The sequence below is a fragment of the Trachinotus anak genome, unplaced genomic scaffold (assembly GCF_046630095.1).
Source record: "Trachinotus anak isolate AG129_WGS33_773 ecotype Australia unplaced genomic scaffold, CSIRO_AGI_Tana_v1 ptg000024l, whole genome shotgun sequence".
NCBI classification, from domain to species: Eukaryota; Metazoa; Chordata; class Actinopteri; order Carangiformes; family Carangidae; genus Trachinotus; species Trachinotus anak.
The window spans coordinates 11490410-11512509 of record NW_027273875.1 but is presented as its reverse complement, the minus strand read 5'-3'; the positions used below and the strand labels follow the sequence as shown (position 1 = coordinate 11512509).

The 22100-nt window shown below is 41.0% G+C and overlaps 3 protein-coding genes across 8 annotated transcripts; 1 reads left to right on the top strand and 2 right to left on the bottom strand.

Annotated features, from left to right (window-relative positions):
• Window positions 1-45: 45 nt before the first annotated feature.
• Window positions 46-7725, bottom strand: shpk (sedoheptulokinase). Its single transcript, XM_071460618.1, has 7 exons — window positions 7536-7725; window positions 7303-7444; window positions 5728-5902; window positions 5472-5624; window positions 5114-5289; window positions 4686-4886; window positions 46-2966 (listed from the first exon to the last, which is right to left on the bottom strand). The coding sequence occupies exons 1-7, from the start codon at window positions 7671-7673 to the stop codon at window positions 2572-2574; spliced, it is 1380 nt and encodes a 459-aa protein (XP_071316719.1). The 5' UTR covers window positions 7674-7725; the 3' UTR covers window positions 46-2571.
• On the top strand, window positions 7315-10089 carry emc6 (ER membrane protein complex subunit 6). 3 transcript variants are annotated; one of them, XM_071460621.1, is made up of 2 exons: window positions 7315-7451; window positions 9336-10089. In XM_071460621.1, the coding sequence occupies exon 2, from the start codon at window positions 9370-9372 to the stop codon at window positions 9700-9702; it is 333 nt and encodes a 110-aa protein (XP_071316722.1). In that variant the 5' UTR covers window positions 7315-7451; window positions 9336-9369; the 3' UTR covers window positions 9703-10089. The 3 variants fall into 3 exon arrangements, with proteins under 3 accessions (XP_071316722.1, XP_071316721.1, XP_071316720.1); XM_071460620.1 differs by lacking the exon at window positions 7315-7451 and adding an exon at window positions 8220-8430 and having other exon boundaries at window positions 9339-10089; XM_071460619.1 differs by lacking the exon at window positions 7315-7451 and adding an exon at window positions 8222-8430.
• A 1594-nt stretch (window positions 10090-11683) lies between these two features.
• p2rx5 (purinergic receptor P2X, ligand-gated ion channel, 5) lies at window positions 11684-19206 on the bottom strand. Of its 4 annotated transcripts, XM_071460617.1 has the most exons (13): window positions 18746-19195; window positions 17740-17890; window positions 17389-17460; window positions 17168-17243; window positions 16844-16928; window positions 16584-16664; window positions 15565-15706; window positions 13071-13207; window positions 12872-12965; window positions 12720-12785; window positions 12438-12526; window positions 12100-12326; window positions 11684-12002 (listed from the first exon to the last, which is right to left on the bottom strand). In XM_071460617.1, exons 1-13 carry the CDS (start codon window positions 18874-18876, stop codon window positions 11929-11931), a joined length of 1425 nt encoding a protein of 474 aa, XP_071316718.1. In that variant the 5' UTR covers window positions 18877-19195; the 3' UTR covers window positions 11684-11928. The 4 variants fall into 4 exon arrangements, with proteins under 4 accessions (XP_071316718.1, XP_071316716.1, XP_071316715.1 ...); XM_071460615.1 differs by having other exon boundaries at window positions 12872-13207; window positions 18758-19206; XM_071460614.1 differs by having other exon boundaries at window positions 12872-13207; window positions 18746-19203.
• Window positions 19207-22100: the final 2894 nt, after the last annotated feature.

Here is a 22100-nt window from a genome sequence, read left to right as displayed (position 1 = left end):
TTCAAATTCAGTAACATTAAAAATATTTAACATTTGAGACAAAAATAAATTATTAACACTGCTTTATTTTTTACATCACACATTTCAACAAACTGCGGCATGAGTAGTAAAATGAATGAATGGTAATAACACTGATGTCATGTGTTTTCCAACAACTGTATGTACTTGTAGAAATTCATTCATTACAAAGAAAAAAAAATGAAGCCACCAACAGTATTGCAGCTGGAACTATTCAACGTGAAATTATGGTTTGCCATAATCTGATTCAGCCAGGCGCGTCCCACCCACGGGTGTGACACGCTTTAAACATCATCTCGTCTCTATCACTGCTGTGTTCTGTTTGTTTAGGACAGGAAATAACATCAGCCATCGGCCTCAAAGAGCGAGGGTGAAGGTAAATGTACTGTGAATACTGGTGAATACAGTATCTTGGAGAAGTGAAGGGTGTGATGTTTGGTAAAGTTTACATTTCAAACTCAACATTATTTGCATATGGTGGTAAACAAAAAAATAGAAATGTGTGACATTCATTTTGATTTGTTTTGTGGTTGACACTGGAGCTGGGCCAGAGATGAGGGCATTGTGGTGCTCATGTCGCACCTTTAGAGCCCCCACACTTTTGAAATTGCGGCTCCACTCCTGGCATAAGCCTTCATCTGATGCAATATATGAAACTGAATTAAGCTGCCAACCCTGACAGTTCAACATGTCTTCTCTCTAATCACCCATTTGATCTCTCTGATTCTTACTAGACTGAATCATGAAACAAGCAGCTAGTTATGATAAAAATCAAGAGCTAAGGCAAAACAAATTCTACAGTGGCTGATAAAATTATCACCACACCCTTGAAAATACAGATGACAAGGACTAAAAGCAGCAGTAACATGAAAACTGACAAAAACTGACTGAACTTTCATTCACCCTATCAGAGGCAGAAATTTTAACTGAAGCATGAATTAAGACTTAAATCAAGAGAAGGCTAAGAAAGCACCGTAACCATCCTAAAATGAAGGTAGTGAACGGAAAACACAGTGTATGAATGAAAAGTAGGTGTTGCTGAAGAAGCACAGGTGCTAGACGTAACCCTTCCCTACAGCTGTATCACCAGCATCAGTGGCCGTCTCTGCCTACCTCAGGTTTTCTGGTGTCATGACACTGACTCACTTTTAACTGAGGCAGATCACCTTGGTAACCAATGCTGCATCAGAGGATCAGGACTACTGACCAATCAGATCACTGTAGTGATTCAGTCATCCTCACTGGATCCTGACTGTGACTTGACATTAAAATGACAAGAGCAATAGAGACTTTTTTATAAATCAGTAGAATCACATGATAATTTTAAACTGGAACATACTCATGTTAATTCCCCACAGATCTCTGCTGGTGTAATGATGTAGTCTTTTAATACAGCTCAGAATAACATAAGACAACTTTTGAGCATTAAATCTTTTTGAAGTCCATGAGGTGATAATTAGCTTTTTATCTGTGGCCTTTTAGCTGTTAATTAGTCTGGTAAATTACAAAGGTTTCCACGGCTTCTTATTCTATTGCAGCTGTGTGATTATACTGCCTACAATATAATATAAAAACCTAATGTCATGTCACAGCTCATATAATACTTCAGTCTTGGTTTTGATGATGCTGCTAGTGATTGGCCTGTAATTATGATCTTCAGCTCAGAGTTACAGTAATGAGCCAGTTGACAAGCAGCTGCATGATACCAGTTACCGAGGATCGCTGATGTAAGTCAGCCCCCAGTGAGCCTTCTGATACAGACCCCTGTACATGTGCAACACAATAAAAAACCCATCAGACACAAAGGCTCACACACACAACAAACTCTGAGCAATCTACAGATTCAACCCCTTGAGCAACTCCAGGCTGTACGAGTGATGCTAAGAGAGATACACCAACAAACTCCCCTACATAGAAACCATGAGACAGAGGGAAGGAAAAAAAGAATGACATAATAATACCTGAGGAAAACGCTTTTCCTTGATAGCCTATTTTCTGCTTGGATGCTAACATGCTTCATGGATTGTATATAATGCCGACAAGCAGGGAATCAGCATAAACTTGTGCTATTTCACTCTCACGACATCTGGGTGGGAAACCAATGGCTGGAAAGCTACGTGACGGAGGAATGTGGGGTTTTTCAGTCTCTTACAGCACATTTTGTTGTTGCACTGTGTGCTGCCCTGGTAAGGCTGCTGTCAGTGGAGAAATCAGGTCTTCAGCAGATTATTTTCTGACGAATGATGATGAGCATCTTTCCAAATCAAATCAAGTATTTGTTGCTATGAAAAAAAACATTAGTAAACAACAACAAAGTAGACTGAGAAATGCCCAGTACATTGCTGATAGCTGCTCAGTCACAGTGAATTTTAAGGTTTGAAGGCAGCACCGTGGCTGCACTCAGCAGCTAGTTTGAGCCACTATGTCAATCACTTGGTGGATTCAGTCTTTTGGTCCAAAAAAATCCACAACCCATTCATTGTGGTATTCAGAAGTGTGCAAAATTAGTTCGTGTAAACAGAAAAGGATTCTCCTGTGGATTACAAGTCTCACTTAAGTTCGGTCACAGAGGACCATGGCCACGCCGACAGCAGAGTCTGCGTTCTGTCTGTACACCACCGGCTGAGGGAACACCTTCTCCACTTCCTGTCTTAGCACCTCATTGCGAGTGAGTGCGCTGCCGCTGCCCACTATCCTGGTGACCCCCGCCTGCTGCAGACGCTCGACAGGCATCATGGAGGTGATGTTGTCCAGCACTCCGTGACACAGCGCCCTGGCCACATGACCCAGAGAGAGATTGGAGGCGGAGATGTTGGTCACCTGGCCGAGGCCGAGAGGGTTGTGTCTCTCTCCGAGGATGGTCGGGCTCACCCTCAGATCACTGGTTTCCTGCTTCAGGGCGCAACCAATCAGCTTCTCATATAAGTCTGAATCACTCAGCTCAGCATCTGTAGGATGGAGGGAGGGGGAGGGGGGCAGTTAAACATCTGGAACAAACACATTTGAATTAAATAACCTTTAGTGGTTTGTGTCTTTTTGGCATCACTTCATGAAAAATATCCATTTACACTCAAACTACCTGTTGGTGGTAAGAACATTAAAAATAAGCTATCCATTTTCACTTTGCTCATTGTGGTCTAGATTTGGTCTCAATGGATCAACTCATTTCCAATGTGCTCTGAAATGGCAGTGCAGAGGATAACTGAGAGTTCATCCTGTCCTCAGATGAAGGCTGACCTCTCTGAGCTGTCACTGCTCTTTACGTTCAATTTTAGACTCGAAAAGTTTGATGATTTACCTCAAAACTATTCATCAGGCTTAGTTTCTAAATACAGCTGGCGTGTGAAATGGGTCATACAGTTGCAGTATTCGTAGTTTTGACAAAATTCAAGAGTGTTTAGTGGTGCTATTTATCATCTAACTGTGCACTGATCGGGCAGTTTGCATCTGACTGGGCTGATTCAGCACATGAAGAGCAACCTCACCAGCGAAGTACATATTATCTGCTGAAACACCAACAATAAACTGCATGTGTAGATAAAATAAGAGTTTACAGCCATGCTAGCAGCTCTGTGAAGCTGTACTTTGAGCTAAATGCTAATGTCAGCATTCTGACATGCTCACAATGACAATGTTAATATGTTCATGTTTAGCAAGTACAAATGTTTACTATGATGAATATCTTATTTTTAGCAAGTTAGCATTCTGCCATTTGCTAAATAACACAAAAGCACTAGATGAAAAGTTAAGCGATCACCAAATCCATTCAATAGTTGAAGTCACCCTTCTGTTCACTCATTCATTCAACAGCTTATTCAGTAAATTGAGATTGAGAGAAACACTCTCACTAATCATCAACATGTTGCATCATCACTAACAACTGTTGAACTGCACAACAGTAATATTTGCCTCTATAAAATGCAGCATGTTGCACTGTGGGATTGTTAGCAGAAAGTATTGTACATGCCATGGACGCTGCTTTTTTGTTCCGCTGTGGAATATTTGAGGGCAGATTATGGTGGGTACATTCACACACTCAGAATCCAGACACTCAAATGAAATGTAGTAAAGGAAATGTAGTGCACTATATAATAAACAGTGAGTTTGGATGCAGCCATTAGAGTTCATCATCTGGGAACCATGAACGTAAGTAAAACATTTTGCAACAATCTGTCCAATATCATATTGAGATTCAGTGGCTTCAGCAGGTATTCAGACCCCTTCGACTTTTGCATTCTATTGCATTGTAGATTTCATTTTAAAAGGATAAAATTGCCATTTTTGCCCTACACTTAATATCCAGTCTGAAGAAGTCAGGATGAATGGGATAAACTACCTAAATCCAGGTGTGCAAAGTCAATACTTATATATATTAGATTAGACTTAGATATTCTAGCTTTTGTTTTTTTTATGAATTTGCACAAATTTCTATATCTGTAAAAACATGTTTTCACTTTGTTATTATGGGCTGTTGAGTGTAGATTGATGTTTTTTATTAATTTAAAATTAACACAATAAAACATGCAAACACTGAAGGGGTCTGAATACTTTCTGAAGCTTCCGTATATCAGTCTGGACCAAAGTGTTGTGAGGTACTTTTTTATCTTGTGAAATACCAATAGCATTGAGTTTTATGTGTAGATAAAATAGTAATTAAAAATACTTACCAAGCTCTTTCATCCAGGCAGCGAGCATCTCCACAAAAGTAGCCAGTACGTTCCCGCCGTTGAGCGACGCTGCCACTGCCAGGTACAAGGAGTCAAAGTAGGGGGAGTAGGAGATAGAGGAGGCAGGATGAGGAGAATCCTGAGGTTTGAAGCCAGCTGGCATGGCAAAGGTCAGCTGGGCTGAGGTGCTTATGTTGAGAACTGGGAATTTAAGAGAAAGACACATTATGATGTATGACAGTAAAGTGCAGCATTCTCATATTTCCCTCACGATTCTGATAGTTTAAATGTTTTCATTACAAAAACTTTATAGCATTAACTAGTCTTTCTGCTTTCATTTAAACTGAATAAAATATGACAGCATAATGCATTCAGTGCATTAAGTGCAATCCCAGGCCTGAGAGAGATGACTGGACTTCCTGCTTCACCTGCATCTGTCCGTACACTCATGCAGGAGTAGACCGAGCACTGGAAGTCCCCCAGGGCGGCTCCCACTGGTGTACCAGCAGGAATACCATGCCAGTCAGAGCACGTCTTTCCCGCCAATCCACCAGATGACACACACTGAGGAAGCAGGGTCACAGGGAAGCCGGCACCCTTCAGACTAGAGCGAGCACAGAGTGGCTTGTTACGGAGGTTACACGTAACATGTCTGACACTGTAAGCTTGATGTACATTTTTCATTCATTTAGCACTTGACTGATGTATCTTAGTAAGAAAGTGCTCTGCCAGCTTTAACATAGAACTGAAGCATGATTAAAACAGGAAGTTAAGCACTCTACATACATGTCTATATTCCACTGGTTGGAGGAAGTGTTGAAGAAACCCCAGCTGGCTGCATTCTGAGGCGTCATCACACACACGTCCAAACCACACAGCATGGACACCACATAGTCCTGGATGGTACCTGCAACTGTGAAGTCCTCAAGGAACTCAGGCCTGCAGTGACACCACACATCTTCAGATTTTACTTTCACATCAAGGGGTGTGATAGGCTCTTCTATATGATGTGTGTGTTGTGTGTGTTAAAGCATGTGCAGACCTGTGTTTCATGTACCAGAAGATTGTTGCGCAGCCAAACCCTGTGGCTACACTGAGATGTGAGTCTGGTTTTGGAAGAGAGGACAGAAAGTCACTGCCGCAGCGGCCATCCTGCCAGGTGATCAGCTGACTGGTGTCTCTGGCTGTGAAGAAGTCTCTGCTGGACCAATCACAACCTGTGAAGAAAGAGGCATAAAGGAAAAGACAGAAGACCTTAGCTTCAGCCTTTTTACCCACATAAAATAAGTAATGACTGACTTAATGGTTTTGATTTTTGTTTTGTTTTGAGACAAAACATCCTAATAGCCTTAGATTTTCTCTGGTTATAAATCTTTTAGATAATCAGGTTTTGGGTGCAGCCAGCAGAGGGCAACATAGTAATGAAAGTGTTGTTTAAAAGAGAAATTACTAGAGGAAAGTCTTCTGATTTCAGTGCCTCCACCAGCCCAGTTCCTCAATTCATTTTTAAAAAGCATGTTAAAAGTCATCAGTATTACAGACTGGGAAATCGACAGATTTTCTTTTTCAGATTCACCAGCTCTCTTTCTGGAGGGCTTTGTCCAAATCCCCAAGGACATTACTAGTGAATGTTTTCCTAAAGTGAACAGTCTGGTTAAACATTATGTAAACTGTTGTCTCATCCAGTGAATTATCTTTAGAGTCTCTGGTCTGGGAACACACAGGACTGATCTGATTTTTGTTTACTTTTACATAGAAGAATCACGTGTGTTACATTCAATGATCTGTGATAATCATAACAAACAACTCGGGGAAACATTTTGCTTAAAGGTAAACCTTTTGAATAAAATCTGTTGCATTTAATACTTTGATATATACCCTACGAATGTAATCACAATGATGTGTTTTCACATTGAGACTTGTGCAACAACATGTAAACATGCTGGAGGTCTGCAGTCCCCACCCTCTGCCTTATGATCAGACTGACAGGTGGTGATACTTACTAACAGTGTGTGTACAGTTTATAATATCTACTGAACATACAGTGCATTCAGAAAGTATTCAGACCCCCTCACTTTTTTCACTTTTTTTTATGTTGCAGTCTTATGCTGAAATTGTTTTAGTTAATTTCTCCCCCTCAAACTACACTGACCCTCGTACATGAGAATGTGATGTGAGGCTCTTATCATGGGCCTTTTCCAGTGATCATTAGATTAGAGAGCCTCCGAAGCAAGAATAGGTGAGAGTTCAAATTAAGGGGTCACAACAATAGGAGACCAGACACCGTAGACCCTCATGTGAAAAGCTCTCTGAATGCTTCTGAACTTTTTGTTACAAGGCCGTTTTTAAATTTTGATTCACCTGAATGTGCACATCCTATCATTGTAATTACTTATATTTTGTACATTTCATTTTTACCTTGGGCCCCAGTACCAACAGATCCTCTTGCTCTGAAGATAATTCACCTATCAACAACCATCCCCTGCTTTTTCCCGTCAGACTAATGACGGTATCGGTGTCTCTGCTCCTCTTGTGTCATAGAGCCGGTGTTACGCAATTTACAGCCTCACAGCTTGTGAAATGCCAGCTCGGGTGTACATGCAGGTAGTTGTCTCACCGCTCTTTCCTTTCCAAAATAAAACTCCGTGCATCTGTCCGGACAGCCCGATGCCGCTGACACGCTGCAGTCTGTCTCTGGGCAGCAGGCCGATGCACCTATTCAGAGAGTCTATGATGCGACCTGTATCCTGCTCTTTAGCCTGTGTGGTAAGAAACGTAGCCAGGTTACACACAGGACACACACACACACAGTAATATTCCCGAGCTGCAGGGTGAAGTGAATGCACTCACCTTTATCCCGCTATTGTCGATTATATCAGACGTAGTAGGCAAGGCGTGACTCGCAGCCACCGCTCTGGAGTCAGTTTCTAATAAAACTGCTTTTACCGAGGTGGTGCCCACATCCAGACCCAGGATATAGGTCGACATGACTGCTGATGGCACTGTGTATCTCCACGGCTCTCTCAAATGTATGGCATCATGAGAGAGCAAAGTCAACACTGTTGCCTTCACTTCAAAGCAGGAAATTCGAAATGTCTCTTTTTGTTGGTGGTAAATCTTCCCAAACGATTACTGCTAAATTATATTTGGGGGGGGGGGGGGGGATAAAGAAAAAAATAAATAAATATCATATTTGTTTCTGCTTGTGCCAATGACTAAAAAAATTATAATCTACTTAACGGGATGTGTATATAAGTGTATATAATTTATGTATATAAACACTGAAATTAGCCCTATGTGTATTTTGATTCATTAAAACCAACTAATTGCAAGAATAACAGCAATTAAAATGGTTTTCTTATTGGGTTTGTTTTTCAAGCTAGAATATTTTTAATATAATGCCTCAAGAGGATGACACGTGTTAACCAAGAACAGCGATTGAGCTTGAAAAACCATTTCCCTATTATGAAGTTGATATTTCCTACTTTTTGATGTGCCAGGAAAGCATCAGATTGTCGCTTCCTTTTTTTGAGGACTGCCCTTCTCCCACAATGCACTGCGGCGTAGCATGGCTGACTGTGATCTAGGAGTGTCGCTCAGACTAGACTGAATGTGCTGTTTCGGTGCCACGCCGGCTGATGTTCTTTAAAAAACAATCTGCCCTCCTGTCTGTTAAGTGACTCTTACAGATTATGTTCTTGTAATCGCGTCGTGAGGAGCCGACGAGTCCCTGCGTTTATTTCCGGTGAGAAGCTGTCATCAGTAACCGTCAGCGGGCTACCTGCAGAGCTAACGGTGCTAGCACATTAGCATCAGCACTGACAAGAGTGTTCAGAAAAGTCAGGTTAATGTACAATGAAATTACCCAGGGCCGGACAGTATTGGGTTTAGTTTGATAATGAGGTTCTGCTGACTAGAGCTGTGTCTCTTTGTTGTCTCTCAGTGACGTTATATGTGCACACTTTAATCGCCGCTACAAGGCTTTAAATTTATTTTGTCAGGTTGCTTCATTGTGGTCAGTAGCTAAGCCATCATCGACCGGTGCAGACTCACAGCTTTGCTTTGTCTTTGTCACTCACATTACGGGACTTTATTGTATCGAGGCCTCAGTCCCTTTGACTTTAGACCTACAGTTATCTGTAAGACATGTAACGGTGCAAATCAGCGTCTCTAGGGGACAAATACCCTTGTTTGCCACTAGTGGAGTAAGCATTAAGATCCTGTAAACAAGCAATTATCAATATCACAATACACAAATACTGTAAGTAATATCCCTGCATTCAAAAGCTTGCTGAAATAAGAAAACTGTCCCCGTCATTGTATTATTATTATTATTCCTACTATTATTATTATTATTGCTGATACAGCAAATACGTAATTAGCGTTTTTTCATGTAGCTGGTTGACTTTAATGCCATTATCTACTATTATGTAGTTTAGTTTGTAACAGTCGCATTTCTGTTATTTCATAGGTGTTTTTCCTAAAATCTCAAGTAACTGTTCTCTACAGCTGTGAAATCAATGTAGTGGTACAACTAAAACTATTTGCATCTAAAGTGTAGTGAAGTAGAACAGCATAAAATTAAATACTTCTAAAGTCTCAGTATTTCAAACTTGTATTGTAAACATGTGTAAATCTCTCCTGTTACAGCAGCAGCTTCCTGTGATACCCAGCCAGAGCCAAGATGGCAGGAGTTGTAGCCAAGCGTGAGGGACCACAGTTCATCAGTGAAGTGGCTGTGAGGGGCAATGCCGCCGTGCTGGACTATTGCCGCACCTCTGTATCCGCTCTGTCTGGAGCAACAGCTGGAATCCTGGGCCTGACGGGACTGTATGGCTTCATTTTTTATTTCCTCGCCTCATTTCTCCTCTCTCTGCTGCTCATTCTCAAGGCCGGACGGCGGTGGAACAAATGCTTTAAATCACGACGGCTGCTCTTCACTGGAGGCCTTGTCGGAGGTCTTTTTACCTACGTCCTGTTCTGGACTTTCCTCTACGGAATGGTGCATGTGTACTAAAATGATCAACCACAAATCCCCCTGAATTATTTCTGTCTAATAATAAGTAAACCATTAAAATTGTCTGCCCTGCTGTCTGTAGATAAGCCATTAGTGAAGACTTGTGATTTTTCCATCATGAACTGTTGATATATTGGAGGATGTGACACCTATTAGCATATGCAGAATGACCTGTTCCCATTTACCTGTGACTAAGAATTTATTTAACCTTTAACTCCAGCTCTGTGTGGTGTCATCCATACCAGAATATGAGCCACAGTTATAATATAGGTTGTAGTGTAACAGATCACATTTTAACAAGGTGTGGCATTACATTTCATGTACAATACCATGGTCAGATTATAACAAATGTGATTACTGATTTCAATAAATACCTCTTTACAAGTTGTTTGTATACATTAATCACTTCATTGTCAGGCAGTGTCACTTGTTTACATGAAAACAATATGGCAGATACATTTGTTTCCAACAATAAAGAACATTCAATAAATAGACAGAGGAACAACAAACAGGAAAGGGAGTCCTCGCACTTCACTGTCCATTAACAATCAGTCCGTTCATCACTAGTGAACTTGTCCACTCACAGGAGACTGATGGCATGTGACAAACTGCATTCCACAGCTTCATCAGTGAATAATATTATGGATATGATTGGGTTGTAGCCATTGCATGGCAGATACCAAATTCACAATCAGCACAGTTAACTCGACACATGGCAGGAAACACATCAGCAGTGTTTAACAGTATGTTCAAATGTCTGTCATAACGCAGGTACACAATGCACCCAGCTGAAATACAAAGAAATAAGACCATTCACATTTTCTTAAATATTGCTTTTAAGTGCATTTAAAAAAATGTTTTTTCTTTGAATCTATTATTATACATTATCATTTCTCTCATGACCCAACATTAATTTGGAAGGTATTTTGCAGACTGATTGAGAAGAATTCACTTCATGTTTTATTTTTCAATGAATCTATCATCTCTAGTTGTCTGTTTTTAAGTTTTATTACTTAGTCCATAAAATGGTGTAAAATTAAAACTAAGGCCCATCCTATGTTACCCAAGCTGGAAATGATGCTTAATTAGTCTGATCAACAGCCAATAAAAAGCTGAAAGTATTGGATTTATAGAGCATTCAGAACGTCTTCAGTCACTTTAATTTTTACACATTTTGTTATGCTACAGCCTTATGCTAAAATTAGTTTAAAAATAATTTCCCCCTCATTAATTTGAACTCAATATCCCATAATGAAAAATGAAACAAGAATTTCAGAAAATTTTGCAAATTTATTAAAAAGGAGGAAATAATATCACACTGACATAAATATTCAGACCCTTTGTTATGACACTTGAAATTTAACTCAGGTGTCTCCCATTTCTCTTGATCATCTTCAAGAGGTTCCTATGCCTTGGTTGGAGTCCATATATGGTAAATTATATTGATTGGACGTAATTTGTAAAGGCACACACCTGTCTGGACAAGGTCTCAAAGATGACTATGGATATCAGAACAAAAACCAAGCCATGATGAGGAAGGAACTGCCTGCAGAGCTCAGAGAAAGGATTGTGTTGAGGCACTGATCTGAGGAAGGCTACAAAAGCATTTCTGCCGTATCGAAGGTTTCCAAGAGCACAGTGGCCTCCATTATTCTTAAATGGAAGAAATTTGTAACAACCAGGACTCTTCCCAGAGCTGGCCACCCGGGCAAACTGAGCAGTCAGGTAGAAGGGCCTTGATAAGAGAGGTGACCAAGAACCTGATGGTCACTCTGGCTGAGCTCCAGAGAGACTTGTCACTTTGTCATTATGGAGTATTGAGTGGTAGATTAAGAAAAAATGTATTTCAGTGATTTAAGCATAAGGCTGACAGATAACAATGTGAAAAAATGAAGGAGTCTGAACACTTTCTGAATGCACTGTATGACATGAAACAGATAAAATAAAGTCTTTGCTTTTGTAAAGCAGTAATTGGCACATATTGGCAATTCACTAAAAATCTTTAATGATTTTATGTCACTCTGCTAATGGCATCAGCATGATCACAGTACTTTTGTATATCATTATTTATGGACCTGTTGTAATCTCCCACATTCCAGCTTTGGTTCCTGATCCAGTCACTCAAAACCTCCCTCCTGTGTATCTCTACATCAGTGTCCTGGCCCACAGTGCAACAACATTGACATTTCCCTGGACCAACACATTTTCAGTCAAGGCGAGCATCACTCAGGCTAGTGGAATGCCAGCAGTCGTGCCAGTAGGTGAGAAGTGGACATCAGTCCGACTTTTGGTTCCACCACCTGCAACATAACCGAGACCACTGCGCGTGATTTGTCTTGCTCTTTCTGCAAACTTAACTGTGTATAGAGAAAGTGATATGATGCCTTGGCTCTGCACCTTGAGTAGAGATAATGGCCGAGTATCGCTGTCCTGTGTTGCGTGGAATGGTGGGACCCCGTCTCTCCACAGGTGGCTCGCTCTCTGCGGTGGGAGAAGACTCCTCAGTGGGTTCAGTTTCCTCTAACTTTTTGATGGAGTTGCTGGCTCCTTTCTCTGCAGCTGTTTTCCTGGATCTCTTTTCCCGGTGTCCTGCCTTTCCGTCCTTATGTTTGCTGCGGTCTCTCCTGATTCGTACAGTATGAGAGAAATGTGCCAACAAATGTAATGATCCAGTTTGGGGAAATGATTGATTTAAAAATCCCCACCATTAAATGTGTAAATACAGTTAGACATACTTGAAGTTGATAATTTCAAACTTCCTCTCCCGGTAGAAGGAGCTTGTGTTCATCATGTACAATAGTATCATGTCACATGCAAAGGCTCCCTGAAAGAAGAAAAATATATCAACTGGATTTACAGCAGCTGCTGAGTCATTATTTTTGTCACTGATGGTCCATGATCCATTATCCTCTAATGGCAACATAATATGACATTTTGTGTAATTATTAAGTCAACTCAATAATTACACACCAATCATCCAATTATACATCAACATAATATTTCAGTAAATTACTCACTATACCCAGCAGAGCAACGCCCGAACCAATGGCAATTATTGTGGGAACAATATTGAATTTCCCCGCCTGCAAAACAATCACAGACATTCACTGCAAGTCTATTATCGAAATCATGTATTTCCCTAGAAAGAGTGCTCATATCACTTCTGTACCTGGCCATTGATCATTATATCAAAGCGAATTCCATACACTTTATACAAAGTGCGATAGGTTTCAGCATTTTGATCCTTGTAATACCTGGCATATCTGTAGGGGGAAAAAATCAGTTGACTTAAAGTGTAAAAGATGACAGTGGGTTCAACAAGCAGTGACTGACAGATTTCTTTCCTGTTAATGCCTGAGAGGACGTACCTGAAGTTGTATCCTGATGTGACTGAGTTGTTGTATGAGTTCATGTCTAAACGGGTGAAGCTGTACTGGGGATTACAAAGTGATGAGTCTTTATCCAGGTCACAGTTCCACTCAATATGAACACCAATAGACCCACCCTGATCGACAAAAACAGAACTTTGTCAATACTACTACTACCAGTCATTACTACTACTACTACAACTACTAATACTAATGATCATGTTTATTTATATAGCACTTGTGCCATATAACAAAACCAGAGATTACAAATATAGGTTTTCAAAAACAACTTTGAAAAGGAAACAGATTTTGATTTTTTTAATTTATAAGGCAGGTTACTCCACAGTTAAGGTCCCCTAACAGCAAAAGTCTTGCACCTTGATATAAGAACAGCCAACAGGTTTTTGCCTGAGGACTTCAGATTATGTGCAGGTTGGTAAGGGGTAAGTAATTCAGACATATAGTCTGGGTCCAGGCCATGAAATCTCAGCATCATCTCTCGGACAGCCTTATTGATATGCAGTTGGAGTTGAGACAGGTATCAAACAGTACACTGAGGGTTTAAACAGAATGTTTAGTATTGAAGGAGACAGAGAGACCTGTATTTCTGTACTCATTTCAGTTTTATAAGAATTTAATTGCAGAAAGTTTGCCGACATCCAATTTTTTTCTGGCTTTTTATGCCTTTGTAGGTACAGTGAGAGAGAGACAGGAAGGTTGGGGAGAGAGGGGAGATGACATGCAGCAAAGGGCTGCGGGTCAGATTCGAACCCCGTGCCGCTGCAGTCAGGACTAAGCCTTAATGGTACACACTCTACCACGTGAGCCACCTAGGTGCCCCAGACATCCAGTTTTTAATGTCAGTTACACTCTCTTTTAAGGTGGGGAAATGAGTAGGGTTGTCAGGTCTTACCGGAACATTTAACTGAGTATCATCTGCATAAAAACATAATTTGTGCAGTCCCACACATTACTGCAGCTCTCGGCTATAATGACACATTTCATCTTAGTTTCCATTAAGTCTTGTTGCCCTTCATCCTTTAAAAACCCACACAGGTAACTGTGGCTGATTAGACCTCGAGTCGGGGAGGTGGTGGCTTTAGCTGGTGTTTTCTAAAAAATGCATTAAGATAAATGTTGAGCTTGAAGGTTGAGTCTCTGCCTTGGAGGGATATAATGGCAGTTTGAAAATAAAGTTCTTATCACACTTGATTGGTTTTTCCAGAGCTTTCAGCCATATCTTGTAGAAATAAAGCACAGTTATGGTTTTCTCAGTTTTTATGGAGAGGCTTTAGTGGAATTTACTTTTTCACTTTATTTTTTATTTACACAACCACTTGAAATAACACAATCAATATTCCATACTTAGGTCACATGATGAGAACTAACCATCTAAAAACTAACCATCTCCATGACAGCTGAGTAAGTTGCATCTACTGATGATGGCCAAGAGATGTAGGAAGCTCTGGGAAAAACAATTAAGTGGAGCTTGTGATAACAGTTGATTTGTCTGAAAGATTCAAATTAATTTAGTATTTCTGAAAAATACTACTTTTTCCAATAAAACAGAAATCCATTATTCACCTAAAAGTGACTATATATTCATAAAATACAGCATCTAAGTTGTGCTGTATCTCATTCAATTCAATTCAATTCAATTCAATTCAATTCAATTTTATTTGTATAGCGCCAAATCATAATATACATTATCTCAAGGCACTTTACAGGGTCAGGTCAAGACCTTACTTTGTTACAGAATAAACCCAACAGTTCCCACAAAGAGCAAGCGTTTGGCGACAGGGGGGAGGAAAAACTCCCTTTTAACAGGAAGAAACCTCCAACAGAACCGGGCTCGGGGTGGGCGGCCGTCTGCCTCGACCGGTTGGGTTTAGGAGAAGATAGAAAGAGGGGGAGGGGGAGGAGAGGGGAGAGAAGAGAGAGAGAGAGAGAGACCAGGAACAGCTGTGTCGGTATCTCATCTGCTCAGTTTTTGCCTCTATGAAATATTCTTTATTTAGTTTAGATCCCATTAAAGCACAGACACTCTACTGATTAAAGAAGTAATGCAAGCCTTGCTGCTCGTGCTTTTGTATCCTGTTTAATATAATATGGCACTCCTCTGCTGTAGACTAGCTGTCCAGAGACTGTGGTCTTTTTTTTAATGCAGAATTGAATTGTATTTTACCTTGATGCACAGAGACGTACCTATGTTGTGCTCAACGCTGTTTAGTTTGGATTAATTACAGATTTGGCCCCAAACCACAGAAACAAATTAACTTTGCAGTGGAAGCAGCGCCCCACCCCTTTATAAAGCCAATCAGCTGTAGCACAAGTGCGTTGTTCTACAGTTATTATTGCAATCACGAGCAGCTAAAACGAATTTCCATAATTCCTCATTTTTTATTATGGCTTATTATTAAATAACTGCGAGGAATCCAGGAAATGAAGTCACTCCCACCCACAGCCTTAAATGGCACATTACCAAACTTCGTACCTTGACAGCCATGTCCTGGAAGTGATGTCCAGTCCAGCTGACCAGATCTCCGAGGCGGAAGATAGGGCAGTAAGGATGGTTCTCTCTGTCATAGGAGCATCTTTTCAGGTAGTTGTCATCAGAGGTTTCAAGGACGTTAGACCTGAAAGGTTAAGACATGACAAACATGCACTAAATGTCAGATGTTTGTTGTTTTATTTTCACATTGAACATCGTGTATTTTTGAGTTTAACAATTGAAAGGGCCATTTTCCTAATGCAGAGACACACATAAAAACCATTAACTGAAGTTAGAAGGCAAAAAAATCACCAAAGTTAGAGTGACAGAGACAGATGACCCTGCCAAGTAAGAGCCACAGAATTCTCTCAACTTCTTATTTGACTTCGACTTTTCAATCTTAAGACACCATTTCAGGCCAACCTGTGCGTGGGATCTCTAGCTTTCACACCGTGACTCAACCCACACTCTGACTGAACTGTAAGCATATGCAGAATTCAAACCAAACCTTTACACCCTCTGGCTATGAGGAAGGAGTGCAAATGCATGTCATACTGTAAGATGTGTAGTGTTGCCAGCAGCTTCAATTCATTAACAGGGATTTCAAATACCTGCCAATTCCCATTAAGCATAACCATTTCAAGATTAGTGAGGAAACATAAGAGAGATAACCGTGAAATATGAATAAGATCCTGACTGATGAATTAGGAAAGGCTTGTGGCATCTCTCTGCTGTCTAGCAGGACTTGAACAGAAAACAGCAGAGAGGGCAGTCGCAGTTCCCCAGGCTAACCCCATCTGATCTGACACCTGTCCAGAGCAAGGCCTGCTGTCAAGGACGTCTCAGATGACTGTTTCACTGTCTCACTGAGTGCAATGCACAGGCTGGTATAAATAGAAGGCTCTCTTCACCCTAGAGCTATTTAAAGCAGCCATTGGAACACGTATATCCCTCAGCTCTCTCAGTGATCTATGTCACGATGTCTTGAATCCATGTGCACAGCAGCAATCAGCACCACTTACTTGGAGAATTCAAACTTTGGAAACCTGATGAAATTCTTGATGTAGATAGTGAAGTTTTCTGCTTCGCTCAGTAAGGGCTCTCTGGAAATGAAAGAGACAGGCAGCTGTGTGTAAAAGCTGACAGTGGAGCTGACAGGCTGTGTTAGTAATAAATAGAACCTGTGAAATATCTTGGTCCCTGTGAGGGATCAGAGTGAGTGTGAATGTAATAGCACAAAATGGCTAATTTCCAAAGTTCTGCAAAGGGGAGGGATTCTCACGTGGGTCGCTTGCTGTATTCAACAGGACACCAGGCGTGAATCTCACAGGTCCCAGTGCTGTTTAAACACACGCCGGTCTTGATTCCTGACAGAGAGAGCAAAGATTCTTGGCTGGGTGAAGAAACTTTACTCCAAAATAAGACATATTGGAGTACTTTCAGTATGGTGTGTACCATGCGTTACTAGACATGCGCAAGTATTATATGTAAGAGCATGTTGTTAAAACAAAAATTATAAATGAGTGATGAAAAGTCTGTAGAATTATCTGGCCCTGCAGATGAATATGCAAACCTGTGGGATAAACATGAAAACTACAGTCCTCACCATGTCCAGCTATTACAGTCTCCCCCTCACCACAGTCATCATCACTTAGACATCGTCCATTCGGCACCTTGAAACTCTGTGAGGCAGAATGAAAGGATATGAAAATGCAATTCTGTGAACACGGTAATCTGTAACACTGTAACCTACAGTAATTCAGATATTAGGATTGAAATAACACAATAAGAAATGCTAATGAGATTCCTCTTTTTCTGTATACTCACCTCAGCACAGAACCCCAGTCTCTGATTGGGGGTCTCTATGTAATTTGTTACTATGAAGAACACCTGCTCGCCCTACAAAATAAAATTAGGTCCAGACAATAAGATCGAAAAGGAAAAGGTTAAACAAATTACACTCCCCACAAAGTTCAATATTGTTAAATCTGTTTAGACAGATGCTGGGGCTAATGATATCCACAAAGGCAGACACTCAATAGCTACATAATCTGTCTTGACAGCAGCATAATTGGGGAGTGCTCTGACATCAATATTATTACTCTATGAACTGAGATTGGCTTTTTTTTTTTACATTTAATTGGAAGATGGATCGATAGACTGATAGATAAGACTCACATTTGGGGGTATGGTGTAGTCCTCGGCACTCCAGAGGTGAAGCCCTGTCTCAGAGCTGTTGGTCAGTGTAACACCTTTAAGCTTGGTGATGACTGAGGTCTGGATGGCCTCTTCTTTCTCCTGGTACCCTTTCTTCACCACAAACACCCACCTGAGACATTCATCCAAATTTCAAAACTCATCGTGTTTCAAAGGCTGAATAAAAGTATCTCAATATTATTATGTTACAGATTTTTTTTTTTTTTTGATTTATTTTACATCAAAATAGGAGCAGTGCAATAGTTTGATATCTGTGTGATCTTGTTGAGCAGCTTGTTTGCGACCGTGTGGTCTGGGTTGACAGCACTCACATTATAACTGTCATTAAGTGTGTTCAACAGCATGTGGCAGATGAAAGGAGTAATGTTAATGTGTAAATGTATCCTAGGCCACATCACAGAATATTTTGTGCATCTCCACTGGAACTATACTGAACTATTTTGGAACTATTAAGCACATACACAGGGTGTGAGAGCAGCATCCAATGAGCAAAACGAAAAATACCAAAGGTCTTCAGAGTGACATGGAAGTAAAACCAGAGCACATGAACATGAGCAGTCCTTCCTCAGCTACATTACAGGCCATAGGTCCAGATATGATTTTACAAGCACCCTGCAGCACAGCCACTAAATGTGTCTGTTCGTCTTAACTTCCATGAACAGGTCAAACCGGTCACTGGTCTCACCCTCACCACGCTGACATCAGTGTGACATCCCGCGGTGACGGGTGGGGTAAGATTACCTGCGGTCTCCAGTAGTTTGAGACATTAATGAACTCTACTACACAAACCCTCTTTGAGAGAAAATACTTTTCCAAAACTGAAAAAAAAAAAAACCAATGACACTGCCACTTTAACAACGCTAACACAATAAAAACCGACAAGCTCAACTATTTTTAACTTGTGAATCACTTTCTAAAAGGTTACTTTATACCATATTCGTAAAAGTTGACATGCAGTGCACCTCACCCTATTATGTACCCCAGCACGGCCAGCTGATAAAGTCTAAATAATATTCCGATTCTCCTGTTTTCGGCGATGACATATTTCTCCGTCTTGTAGTTGAGGAGAGAGACGAAGAAGCCCCCCCAGCCTGCCATCCCTCCCGCACGGCGAGCCCGAGTGAGGCGGCGGCGCCAGGCTCCCGGCAGATATATGCAGCTGGTTCACTTGTCATGTCACGGGCAAACCCACTGAGAGAGGGGCTGCGAAAGACCTACACAGTCTGCTTTAAAAGGCGTCTGGAGGAAATGTCACATTAATGTCAGTTTAGATGTCAGATTCAATTTCACAGGCATCAGTTTGGGAGCCTCACAAAACTTTTGTAAAGCCGTGGGTTTAATGGCAAATCACTTATCTGTATATCCACAATGAGTTAGGTGACTCTGAATATTTTTGGCAAACATTACTGTACCACTCTAAAAATAAGGTTTCTGTAATTATTTTTTCACTGGGGAAACAGTGAATGTTTTGTCGGCTACAACCAGTGCCACTCAAACGGGGTGGGTGGTGGAGGGGGGCATGCTCATCAGTTTTGCAGTGGATTGTGCTTGTGTTGTGATCATGTTGGTGTTAATGACACCAGGCAGTTATGTAATATTGTCCCATCTAATAATACCTCGAGTGACAGTTAGTACTTTTATTTTTTTGGTACTTGTAAGCCTTTTAAACGACTTGTCCACCAACTGATGGCCAAGTATCCATCCATCTGTTTTCTGATGCTTATCTGGAGCTAGGTCAGTTAAGCAATGTATTGCATATACTTCCCGGGGACCCCTCAGGTGTTCCCAGGCCTCTCCCACTAGTTGGATATGCCTGGCAAAGCTCTATTGGAGGCAACCTGATCAGATTCCTGAACCAGCTCAGCTTCCTCTTCAGCACAAGGGTCCAGTTTATATTTCTGCTGATGCTGCACTCTCATTCATGAATAAGACCTGAGATATTTAATCTCCTTTATTTGAGGCAGATCACAGTCGGGTGGAGCCGTAAAAAAACACATCATCTGCAAAAAGTAGAAAGGGTGATTCTGAGGTCCCCAAACAAGACACCCTCCTTTCCCATCCATTAAAATCACAAACAGGATCAGTTACAGGGGACAACCATGGCAACACCAACTGGAAATGTACTTGACTTCCTGCTGAGAAAATGGACACATCTCTCACTCTGGTTATATAAGGATTGAGTGACTTATAGAAACAGCCACAGTACCCCATCTTCCTGCGGTGCCTGCCATGAGACCATGTCCACAAAACACATGCACACTGGATGAACAAAGTCTCATGGCCCCTCCAGTAAACTTGCAAGGGTAAAGAGTTAGTCCACTGCTCCACATCCAGGTTGGATCTGAGATTCAACAATTGGTCAGTGCCTCCTTTCCACTGCCCGAGGATATCCCCAGTCAGAGCCAGCAGTTCTTCTCCTTTGCTCAACACAGCCTGGGCCAAGCCCTGCTTTCTCTCCCTGAGTCATCTGATGGTTCACCAGAACTTCCTTGAGGCCAACCTAATGTTAAACATGAGTATCGCTTGTGAGTATCCCCATACATACAGAGCACATCACGCCGTGGGCAACTCCAGACAAAGATAAGAGTCCAGCCTCTCTCCTTGTAAACACAACACTGGCTGAACGTCTTGGCAAGACTGATAAGTAAACACCTGTTAATGCTAACGTTCGCTATGTAGCAATAGCAAAACATACAAATAGTTCCTTTAAGGGATAATAATTGACACAGCAGAACCAGAGATATCATTGTATCTATTTGACTCCACATCCCACTTCAAACCCAACAAATGCTAAATTGATCAAACTTTAAGCAGCTCAATATATATGTAATAGGATTATTTCATCTGTCCTTCCCCGGTCTCCTTAATTATATCACAATCGTCTTTCATTTTCTTTGATTTCCATGGTACATGGTTATCACTGCAGTTAACTCAGTTACATTGTACATTGGCAAGAAAAAAGTATATGAACTCTTTGGGATTTCTTAAGTAATTGGTCATAAAATGTGATCTAATCTTCATCTAAGTCACAAGTGTAGACAAACACAATGTGCTCCACGGTGTTCAGGAAGAATTGTCAGAACTGTCAGAACTGCTTCAACTCAACCAACCCAACCATTCTTAGGATGCCTAGAGTGAACATTTCTCTTCAGGTCAGTCTCTGTTGGGTTAAGATCTGGGCTCTGACTGGGCCACTCCAAAAGGAGGCTTTTCTTTGTTTGAAGTCAGTCTGTGGTAAATGCACTTTATCACCCAGCTTCTTCTGAGCTTCAGCAGGTGGACAGCCACCCTGATATTATCCTCTAAGATACCTTGATTTTCTCCTCGAGGTTGTTGAGCTGTCCAGGCCCAGAGACAGAAAAGCCATAAAAATAATTATTAAAAAAAAATAAAAAATAATTACACCATACATAGTGCTGCATGTTTTCCCCAAACAATTCACCCTTAGTTCCGTCAGTCCATAAAATATTTTCCCAGTATCTTTGTGGAGTGTCAAGGTCAAAGATACAAACTTCAGGTATGTATGTGATGTTTTGTGGCTTCCTTCATAATGTCCTGCCATGGACATTATGCTCCATGCAACAATGTGCCATGATATGTGTATGGTAGACTCATGAACAGACATGTTAACCTGCTCAAATTATTCCTTTAAGTCTTTAGTTGTTACTCTGAGGTTTATTGTTACGGTACTGAGCGGCTGTGTTGTGCTTTTGGAGTCATCTGAGTTGAATGCCCACCTCTAAGGAGAGAGAATGAAATTGTCTACATTTATAGACAGTTTGTCTGACCATGGACCGATGGATATCTAAACTCCTTGGGATGACTTTGTAAACCAGCTTTATGCAAATCAACAATTCCAGGTCCAGGTGAAAGAAAAGTTTTTGTGTTATCATTCATATTCTCTGAAAAATGGCCAAGAAATCAGAAATTCTGCCAGGGTATGTAAACTTATGAGCACAACTGTACTTAGGTGTTGCAACTCATGTGGCGTGAACCTGGTGCTTTGAAATCTTTGTGGGTCATGGAGTCTGGAGCAGTTGCCTGCTTTGCCCGGCTGGTACTTCATCCTTAATCAATACTGTCATCAGTGACTTTTACCAAAGTCACAGCAGTAGAGTTGAATAAGAGGACTTAAGTTCAACTTTAACCTTCAGTTCTTCAGTTCAATTAGTAATAAAAATGTCACTTTTCATTTGAGGTAAAGTACTGTGCAAAGGTTTTAGGCATTTTAGATGCTTAGATTCCTATCCATCACACTAGACCATCATGAAGGCGCCTGATCAATTCCAAATTTATTCTGCAGCATTGACCCCAAACATACA

Coding starts and splice junctions, on each gene's coding strand:
- shpk (XM_071460618.1), bottom strand. CDS start 7,673: ATGTCGACCTATATCCTGGGTCTGGATGTGGGCACCACCTCGGTAAAA. Junction 7,445..7,535: donor TCGACAATAGCGGGATAAAG/GTGAGTGCATTC, acceptor CTTACCACACAG/GCTAAAGAGCAGGATACAGG. Junction 5,625..5,727: donor TTCTGGTACATGAAACACAG/GTCTGCACATGC, acceptor GTGTCACTGCAG/GCCTGAGTTCCTTGAGGACT.
- emc6 (XM_071460621.1), top strand. CDS start 9,370: ATGGCAGGAGTTGTAGCCAAGCGTGAGGGACCACAGTTCATCAGTGAA.
- p2rx5 (XM_071460614.1), bottom strand. CDS start 18,876: ATGGCAGGCTGGGGGGGCTTCTTCGTCTCTCTCCTCAACTACAAGACG. Junction 17,461..17,739: donor ACTACACCATACCCCCAAAT/GTGAGTCTTATC, acceptor TTTATTTTGTAG/GGCGAGCAGGTGTTCTTCAT. Junction 12,786..12,871: donor ATATAATGATCAATGGCCAG/GTACAGAAGTGA, acceptor ATTGTTTTGCAG/GCGGGGAAATTCAATATTGT.